General features: G+C 31.7%; 1 protein-coding gene across 2 annotated transcripts; it reads left to right on the top strand.

The window, feature by feature from the left end:
- LOC123199909 (protein Brevis radix-like 4) lies at positions 1-4,724 on the top strand. 2 transcript variants are annotated; one of them, XM_044614948.1, is made up of 6 exons: positions 1-131; positions 427-587; positions 665-1,044; positions 2,603-2,738; positions 3,033-3,433; positions 4,331-4,724. In XM_044614948.1, the coding sequence occupies exons 2-6, from the start codon at positions 465-467 to the stop codon at positions 4,407-4,409; spliced, it is 1,119 nt and encodes a 372-aa protein (XP_044470883.1). In that variant the 5' UTR covers positions 1-131; positions 427-464; the 3' UTR covers positions 4,410-4,724. The 2 variants fall into 2 exon arrangements, with proteins under 2 accessions (XP_044470883.1, XP_044470884.1); XM_044614949.1 differs by lacking the exon at positions 1-131 and adding an exon at positions 184-327.
- The last annotated feature ends 5,647 nt before the right edge of the window (positions 4,725-10,371 follow it).

Genomic DNA, 10,371 nt, shown 5'->3' on the forward strand with positions numbered 1-10,371 from the left:
TACTGAAATCAAAGTTACTGCCATTAGCCAGCAGGCAAAAAGCCTCGGCTTCTCCCTCCTTCACATCCTCTTTTTCAAGTAAAATTTTTTTGTCCAACTTTCAACTTAGAGCTCTAGCTCTGCTTTTAAAGGTGATGATTATCTCTTTTGTATTTTTCTTCATTATTTGTTTCTTTCTTTTGTTTATTTTTCGCTGAGATTCTCTGCTAGTGTAATTCAACGTGGCATTAAAGTGTCTGAGAAAGCCTCTTGATTCTTGCGCTTTGATGCTCAAATCAACAACCGATCATCCTCAGATTTCAGAATTCTGTTGACTGACATACTTATGTCTTCTCACAATCTCTTCGTCTCTCCGTTTTGTTTTTATGTTTTTGACAATTGAATCCCCTTCTAAAATCTAATAATGTGATGTGATATGTGTTTCAGAGTTTCATTATTCTGTTGAATTGGACAAGAAATTGAAAATGCTCACGTGCATAGCTCGCTCGAAGCAATCTGGGGATGACTCAGTGAGCCGACCCGAAGACTCTGACTCCTCGAACACTCCCGGTACCAAACACCAACCTATGAAATCTCTCACTTCTCAGGTAATTGTTTGCTATAACTCGTTATGTATAACACAGAGCAGTAGAGTCGTTGGTAAAATTTTGCTTTGCTATTTCAGCTCAGGGACATGGCATTAAAGGCCTCCGGAGCTTACCGACACTGCAATCCGTGTACCGCTCCAGTGGCTCCGAGTCGATTCACAAACTCGGGCGAGTCGGATGCCGACTCGGACCGATTTAGATGGTCATACAGAAGGACCGGTAGCTTTAGTTCGACGACGCCGAGGACTTGGGGAAAGGAAATGGAGGCGAGGCTTAAGGGCATATCAAGTGGTGAGGTGACTCCGATAAAATCGGTGAGCGGGCGCCGAGTTGACCCGGTTGTGTTAGTTGAAGAGAGTGAACCCAAGGAGTGGGTGGCCCAGGTGGAGCCCGGTGTGCTTATTACCTTTGTTTCTCTGCCACGCGGAGGGAATGATCTTAAGCGAATACGGTTCAGGTACTCCCAATTCCATTTTTCTTTTCTTGTAATTTTGACTTCTACGGTCATTATCCCTTCTTCTGGTACCATGATTATGATCTGACGGTGAATATGCATTTTGAGGTTCTTAATTTGAATTATTTTGATGAAATGATTTTTTTCCCTGCCAGTGTGAATACAACCTATGGTACCGCAATTGTAACTTGTAAGTGAAGGAATCAATTTAGGGAGGGAGCACAATTCTCATAATCCTACCTCATATGTTATAGGATACGATTTAATTAAAAAATGATACTTTTTTTTTAAGGTATATTAAATTAATATGATATAATAAATATATCATATAATATAATATATATATTATAATTTATAATAAATATGTATACAAAAAATTTTTAATTTTTAGATTTATTTATTTATTTTAAATTAATAATAAGCCACTAAAATTGTTTAATTATTTTATTTTTTAAAAATATTGTTATAAATTATCATAAAAAATGAAAAAAGGTTTTCTGACATAGGATAAAACGAGTAGCTGTAGTAAACAGTAAATATCACACCACGCCTTATCAAAAGCAATCTTGAAAAGGAAAAAAAGGAAGTCCGAAACGCAACTCATTGTGGCTTATTAGTGGTGGTGGGACAGAATTGATTGTGTGGAACCTTTTTCACTGAACTTTGTCGTTGTGTCGGAGAAGGCTTCTTTCATTTCAAAATTTTCTTCACGCCTGATTCTCCGTGGCATTGTCTTCTTGTGCTGTGACCCATTTTGTCTTATAAAACTGAGGACACCAACATTTATCTGTCACTCCAAATACTACAATAGAAGACAAATTTTGACTCTCTATAAGCTAATGGTTCTTTCTTGTTTCCATATGACAATGACAACCAGAAAGAGGGCTGCCACTGCATAACCTTTACTATGTTTACATTTGAATCTCTTTGTTACTTCCCTCTTTATTTCAACTTAATTATCCGCTTTTTCTGACTGACTGAACTACTACTGTTTCCCATTTGAATGCTTATGAAGAATTTAATTTGGACCTTTCTCTGCCATTGGAATAGACTTTAAATACCCACTACTGAAATAATCAAATGTTCAAATAAAACCAAGGTAGGTATGCTTAAGCTTTTCAATAATGTTGGCAAGTCTTAAAATAGGTGTTATTTTATTTATCAAAAAGTATTTGTAGTCTCATCTAGTGGTCCAACGTATGTAAAAAGGAAGGACGTCCATGATGATAGAAGATTGAAGATTTCAAGCTTCACTTGACGAATGGAATAGTTATAGGCTTAGTCCTTAGACCAACTTTACTATTCTATTTGTCAATCAACAAAGCTCTTTAAATATCAAAACTTGTATTCTCATACAACTGGATAATCTTAACCCAAATGTGTGCTTGATGTTTTGCTGATATCATGTTTTGTTTTGCTCTGCTTCTCTCCACCACTTTGTAAGTGCTCGAGCTTAATGACATGGATAGCATGTGACACTTCCCTCTTTTTCATGCTACTAATTACAATTTTTCAATTAAACTTTCCTGGAATCTAAATGCAGTTTATTTTGTTTTGTTAGTCGAGACATGTTCAACAAATGGCAAGCTCAAAGATGGTGGGCAGAGAACTATGATAGAGTCATGGAACTTTACAATGTCCAGAGGCTGAACCGCCAAGCTTTTCCACTTCCAACACCCCCAAGATCTGAAGATGAGGTGAGCTCTGAGCCTAGTTACCTAAAAGATCATGAATATGGAAAATTTTATAACTGTTTTATTTCCGTTTAAAGGCAATGTTGGTGTTGGTGTATTGCTAATATTTAATTTCTATCCATTTGCTTCATGTTTCAACAGCATCTGTATGTAGTTATATAATATAGGGTGCTATCTTGTAGGAGGAGGATATACGGAGCCTATTCGACTCCCTGCACTGTATTTGTAGTTTCTGGCAAACCTACTCCTTGTGTTACTTTCTAGTTTAAAGTTGTCATTTGTTTCAATTTTCTACAGAGTTCAAAAATGGAATCTGCAGAAGCAAGTCCTGTTACACCACCACTTACCAGAGAACGGTTACCTCGTAACTTGTATCGTCCAACTGGGATGGCAATGGGCTATTCATCTTCAGATTCGCTTGATCATCAACCAATGCAAGTACAGAATTACAATGATTCTGGTGGTCTCACCTCAACCCCAAAGCTTTCCAGCATTAGTGGGGCCAAGACAGAGACATCATCAATGGATGCCTCAATAAGAAGTAGCTCATCGAGGGAGGCAGATCGCTCCGGAGAGCTATCCATCAGCAATGCTAGTGATCTTGAGGCTGAATGGGTAGAACAGGATGAACCAGGGGTTTACATCACTATCAGAGCTTTACCGGGAGGCAAAAGGGAGCTCAGACGGGTCAGATTCAGGTGAGCTTCTGTGGCTACTAAATTTATTATTTCCAATGAAAAACATTATGTGGAAAGACTTGGGAAGTACGGAATGAGGAGGAACAGACCTAAAAACAAGCATTTCAAAAGGTTGATTTGTTTTCACAGGAAAGATATTGGTTGAAAATCAATCTTAGAGGTCACAGTTGGAAATTTTTATCATGATATGGAACATGTGTAGAGTTCAAGCACACCTGATCTTTAAATTCATTGGCCATTGATGGCCTTGATCCAGTTACAATGATTCTTATGAAAGTAATCCATATCACTGAATTTTCTACAATTATATGATGATAGATGCATGTACAGAAGCTGTTGTTCTACATCCATGTTGGAGGCCGTGACCCTGTCATATGATCTATAAATCATCCAGCTACATCTCACTTTGTTCATATAGGAATTATTCATCAGTTTGGCCGTAAAGTTTCTGCAAAGGCCAGAGATGAACACGAAGGAAATGGTCATGGGCAAAGCTAGTGTCTCTCATCGGAGGTTTTTGTTGTGATTAATTCTAAGAATAACTTGATCCCAATTGTCTCCTTAATTTTAGAAAACTAATAAAAGTGACCCATTAGTAAGAGAATGGAGAGTTGCCGACCCATTGGGAGAACTCCAAGAAGGCCTTTGAATTAGATGATGCTGCATTATGTCAAAGGCTATTATGAGTTCAACTTATTGACAATTATGATGACTTAGGAAAAAAAGCATTAGTGGTAAATTTCTTCTGACATCGTTATTACTGCCTGCAATCATGCCGCTAAGTAAATTATGTCTTGTTTTAGTGCAAAATCTAGGGAAGTTAGATTCCTATCTTGTTCATTATTTGGTTAAGATTTTATTGCTGAGTGGGTCTCACTGTATGCAATTATGATGCAGCCGAGAAAGATTCGGGGAGATGCATGCTAGAGTGTGGTGGGAAGAGAATAGAGCAAGGATACACGAACAATACTTGTGATGGTTTTTCTGCATCGGGCCCAGGTGTGCTTTTCTCAATATTGGTTCAGTAAAATTAGTACATCCTCTGCTATAGAGATGTGAATCCTTTAAACAAGTCCAACTTTGCTAAGTTATGGACTTTGCAATTGCTTGCTGTTATCTTCTTGGGATGGTGAAGTCAAAAATCACATTTATATTAATACCTCTTTGTTTTTCTTTTCCTTTTTCCTCTATCCAAGTATAAGGAGCATCAAATGTGTAATTGGAATTATTGGGTTGGGTGGTCAATACATCAATATCAATGGAAAAAAGGTGTTGTCTTTTTCTTCTTTCCTACCTTTTTACCTGTCTATTAATAATCCCGTACTTCCTTCTCATTATGATCGTGTGTCTTTATTCAAATTCTCTAGTATCAATCACATTCTCACTCACCCCCTTAATTATTGTGCATGGGGTAGCACCAATTGTCAAGGACAGGTTCTTTATATGTGCTTAACGTTTCTATCTGTCTAGCATCGCGGTAAGAGTATATAAATAACTCACGTTGTTTATATGCATGTAGTTACATCATAGGGAGACATAGATTCTTACCATTCCTATGTCAATGTAGCAAAAAGGGATCATTTTCTTCTAATAATTATGATTATGTGTCCGCAATAAACAAAATAACATATTTAAATTTTTGAAATAGACGATTGGGTATAATTATAACCTTATCGATCATATTAGTTGTTTCGTATTTAATGCAATGTATTATTTTGACTTCACATTAAAATGCAAAGTTGAGTCGATCTGATAACATGTATCACGTTTAATGAAATATAAAAGTGTTATATGCAGTCTCTTTTAACATGTAATGATCGTAATGGTATATATGTTTTTATATCGAACAAATATATAAACTTAGTGAAATATCTAGATACCATGTGCTTTTGGATGTCGATAACATCCTCTTCCTACAAGTATATAAATCAGAAATAAAATATAACTTTTGGATCCATTTTGGCTTGACTCTGACATCTCTAGATATCTCATTTTCTTAAAATCTTCGTGAGTCAAAGCAAAATAACAATTTCTGAATTTACCCAAAAAGTTTTTTAATAATCTATCAAGATCACTCTTTGTAATTATTCTTAAAGAATACGTAATAAAAATGTGCGGTAGCACTACAGTAAACATAGGTTTTGTTAACAAAAGTATTATGTTAGTAATAGTAGATTTATCGTATATAAACAATATAATTAAATTGCAAATGCATTCAAAATTAGACATACCAACTTCAAGATTGAGAGTAGGAGAACCTTTAATATGACAGGTAAAAAATTGATAATAAAAATTTATAACAAATTTAGGTTGAATGTTGAGGCTTGTGTAACACATAGTTTTCTTAAAATAGATTCACCTTATTTTCTTGAGTGCACAAGGATTTGCACATTGTTTGTCTCTCAAAATACAACAACAAATGAATAGCAAGAGAGACATTGTTCTCCATTATGGCAAACTAAATCAAGCTCCCACCATAAGATAACCTAAAAAAGTACTCAAAAAATAAGGGAGACTCTAGAGGAGAAATTGAGTGCTCGAATTCTTATGTTGTGAAAAATGAGAAGAGGAATCATTTTTTGTACAACTCTAAATGGGACAAGGAATTGAACATTAAATTGAATTTCACCGTAAATCTAAACCTTTTCATTTTTCAGTTTTATACCTTTGACACTTTTTCACCTTTTAACTTGTTAACTTCTAAAAAATTTAATTACATTCATTCAATTTCTAACAATATTGCACATAAATGAATTTAACAAACCCAAATATAGGATGCAGTAATGGAGTTTGACGATCAGAACCTATATAGAATAGATAAGTGAAACCTTTGAACCTTTACATGTTTAAGTATATTCATTAAACCAATTGATTAGTAGACAAGATGTCCTTGAATTAATTTGTCGTTTATGTAAATAATGACATACTTCATATAAGAATCCTACATGATATATTTAGTTCTCATTATTATGTTTATTTTGGCCATGATCATACCCCTAATTATGCGAGAATTTCTTAAGAATTGAGTCCTAAACAATTCCTTTAAAAGCGGTTATATTTCTTTTTCACATAAGTGATCTTTTTAAGAGTAACTCACATTACTCCAATTAGAATCTTGATGCATAAGAATTATTAAAAGCTTTTGCTTAACCTCTTTCCTTATGGACATCATTATTTCATTTAATTATAGAAATGAATTGGAGATAGTTCTTACAATGATCTAAGTCTTTAAAATTTAGGTGCCTTTTTGAACATAAATCTTGGACTCTCTAATCAAACAAGTTGAGTTTTCATTATATTGACTTATTATTTCATGGCTTTAATCTCATTCCTCTCAATAATTTTTCAACAAACTCTCTATTTAACCATTTGGTTAAAAGAGTTGTTGAGCAATTTTTAACTTCACATAGTTAATACAAATAACTCTTATTGAGGGTAGTTGTCTAATAGTATTAAGTCGATGACGTATATGTCTAGACTTGCCATTATACATATTGTTCTATGCTCTTACAATTGCATATTGACTATCACAATAAATGCAAATTGTTGGCATAGGCTTTGGTCACTCTGGAATATCCATTAAGAAATTCAGCCTTTCACCATAGTTATTCGAAGCAATAAACTTAGATTTCATGGTATATCAAGCTACTAGACAAGTCTTATATATTAGATATCCATTTTGTATCACTATATCCTTCTAGCACAATCAAATATCTAGTACAATGTAACTGATAGCTACGAGTTATTGTTTTCCAATGATCAACTCCAAGATTACTCATGTATCTACTCATTTTACTAACTGTGTAAGCTATAACTAGTCTAGTACAACTCATAGATACATCAGACTTCCTATAATTTTCAAGTACTCTATTTGAGAAATACTTTTTCCTTTATTTTTCAATAGATGTTGGCTAATATCTAATGGTGTTCTAGCCATGCTAGAATCATTTTCAAGAATTTTGTCTACATAATGTGATTGACTTAGAATGAGCCCGTGCAATGTTCTTGAAATTTTTATTCCAATATTGCATCCGCTAAACCCATATTTTTCATGTCAAAACTTAAATTCAACATATCTTTGGTAAATTTGATCATATTATCATTACTACCAACAATGAGCATGTCGTCAACTTGAAGACATAGAATGACATAGTTATCATTAGCCGCTTTGATATAGACGTATTTGTCACATTCATTGATTTTGAAGGCATTTGACATCATTGCATTATAAAATTTTCATGCCATTGTTTTGGTGTTTGCTTTAATCCATGTAAAGACTTGACTAGCTTACAAACTTTCTTTTTTTAGTAGAAGGTATAGAAAAACCTTCGGATTATTCCATATAGATTTGTTCTCCTGAATCTCCATTAGGAAAAGTTTTTTTATTACATCTTTTGATGTGCTTTAGGATTTCGTAAAGATGCAATTGTGAGTGTCATCCTAATAAAATTTATTCTCGTTAAATGGAGAAATTTACTCAAGATGTGTCTAACATAAGTCTATAACATACACAAAAAGGACACGCCAATTTATGTCAACCTGGTTTTAAGATTTAAGTTTCACCGTCTCTTAGTGTAAAATATTTACACTTACCCCTTACATAGGACAACTTAGTTTTTTAATATTAAACTTAGTGTTTTTAAATCTAGATCAGATATCAATTTGGTGGAAAAGATAGTCTGGTCTAACCAGTGGTCAAATCAATAGATTGTTAGTTAAACTATGAATTTTAAAAAAATAATATTCAAATATGATAAATAATGTTTTGAGTTTAAGTTTCATAATGAACCTTTGAAAAAAAATTAAATTTTTTTATTAATATAGTCAAACCCAGTTTATTTACTAATCAAAACCAGTTTAACTAGCAATTAACAGTTCAACTAATCAAACTACTCGGTCTAATCTAGTTTTTAAAACCATTATACTAATAAGATGTTCCAATAAACTTGTTTAAAAGCGGGTATCCAAATCTTAATCAATGAAGGAATGAGATCCAGTGATCTCTCCATGATTGTCAGCAATAAGTGAATTGAAATTGGGTATCCAATTACAATGAAAAGGATTCTATTCTTCATATTTGGTAGTTAAAATGTTTGATCATCTCATCTCATCTCAGCTGTTTGAAAAATGAATGGTTAATTAATTTTAATTGAGTGATTGGGTTGGGACTTCAAATTTTTGTAAAAGTGATTATGATTCCGGTTGCTCCTTTTTATGCTCATTTTCCACTTCCATTCCATTCACGTTACTCTACACAACTAACGGAACGCGTTTTCAACAACTTCCATATCCTTTCATCATTGTCATTCTCCCTCCTTTTTCTCCTTTTTTACCTACTTTTGTTTTCTATTTTTTGCTTCCTTCCAAAGGGATATAATTCAATTTTACTGTAGAAAAGATAATTTAAGTGGTAAAAAGGTAAAATTTTAAGTAGTAAAAAGTGAATTTAATTTAACTTTAGTGCTCCATTCAGTTCAGACTTTGCATAACACCAAACTCATATCAAATAGAGAACATTGTTATTAGTATCATATGATACGATACGTTACAGATAAAAAATAATACACATCATAAAATATATCAAATTAATATGATACGATAAAAATATTATATAATATGATATATAATACTGATACAGATTAATATACATTTTAAGAGAAAATAATGATAAAGTATAATTGTAGATAAAAAATTTTAAAATTTTAAAAATATTTGTGATATTTTTTAAAATGATGATATATAAATTATAATTTTTTATTTTTATTAATATTTTTATTTTTAAAAAATATATCATACGATATAATATAATACATAATAAATGATATAAAAAATTAAATTTTTAATTGAGTAGCCCGGTAAAAATGCAAAGCTGCAATGGCTTGGTTTCCATCCAGTTTTATACAAAATCTCATTATTTATTGAAATTGACACTCTGGCCCCCATACATGTCCCTTTATTCATTGAAATTACAGTTTTGACACCTAAGTTGAAATTTTCTGGCTTCCCTTCTATCCATCCAATCCCCTCAAAATTTAAAGTTAATTGTCAAATCATTTAGTTATAAACTTTGTTAGCACATGATGGTTCATTTAAGTAAATAAATATAATATAATATTTAAAAGAGAACAGAGAGTAAAAAAGAATTATGGTGAAAATTAAAAAAAAAAGTTTTAAATAGAAGAGAATATAAATTTAATTTTTTTATGATATATCTAAATAAAATTTTAATTTATTTAATTTAATAATTATTGAATTTAAAATTTATTTTTATATAATAATTCAATTTGGATAAATTTTTTTTTGGTTATAAAAAGAAAATTATGATGAAGGGAATCTAGTTGAAAAGAATGATGAGTAAATTTTCAAACTGTAGATTGATTAGAGTTTATGTAAACAGAACCGCGTGAGATATGGCTAAGTGCAATGATAATTACCCACACCCAACCCGACAAATTAAAAAAAAACAGGGCTGGCAGAGACAATTCAAATAGGATCACCTCCACGGTTAGTTGGAACGGCAAAAAAAAAAAAAAAAAAAAAAAAAATTTATATAGAACTGACATGTCAATTAAAATGATTTAATTGAGATTTTTTTGTTACCAATAAAAAAAAAAAAGATTAGATTCAAATTGAATTTATTTAAATTTAAATTTAAAATCAATATTAAAAATTTAATATTTTTTAACTTAAATTTTAAAGATATTTTCCTTGTTAAACTCATAAACATAGATAGTTTTAATATAATATGAATAAAATAATATTATTTTAATATAATATATAAAAAAAAATACCGATTTAATAATTTTTTGTTTAGTTATATACAAAACTTAAATTTAAATTGAATTCAAGTTTAACTCTCTTTTAATGAACCAATTTCAAATAATTTTAAGATAATTTTGAATTTCAACTTAAATTTGATTTCATTTAAATTGAATTAA

This window comes from Mangifera indica, chromosome 17 (genome assembly GCF_011075055.1).
Source record: "Mangifera indica cultivar Alphonso chromosome 17, CATAS_Mindica_2.1, whole genome shotgun sequence".
Lineage (NCBI taxonomy): Eukaryota > Viridiplantae > Streptophyta > Magnoliopsida > Sapindales > Anacardiaceae > Mangifera > Mangifera indica.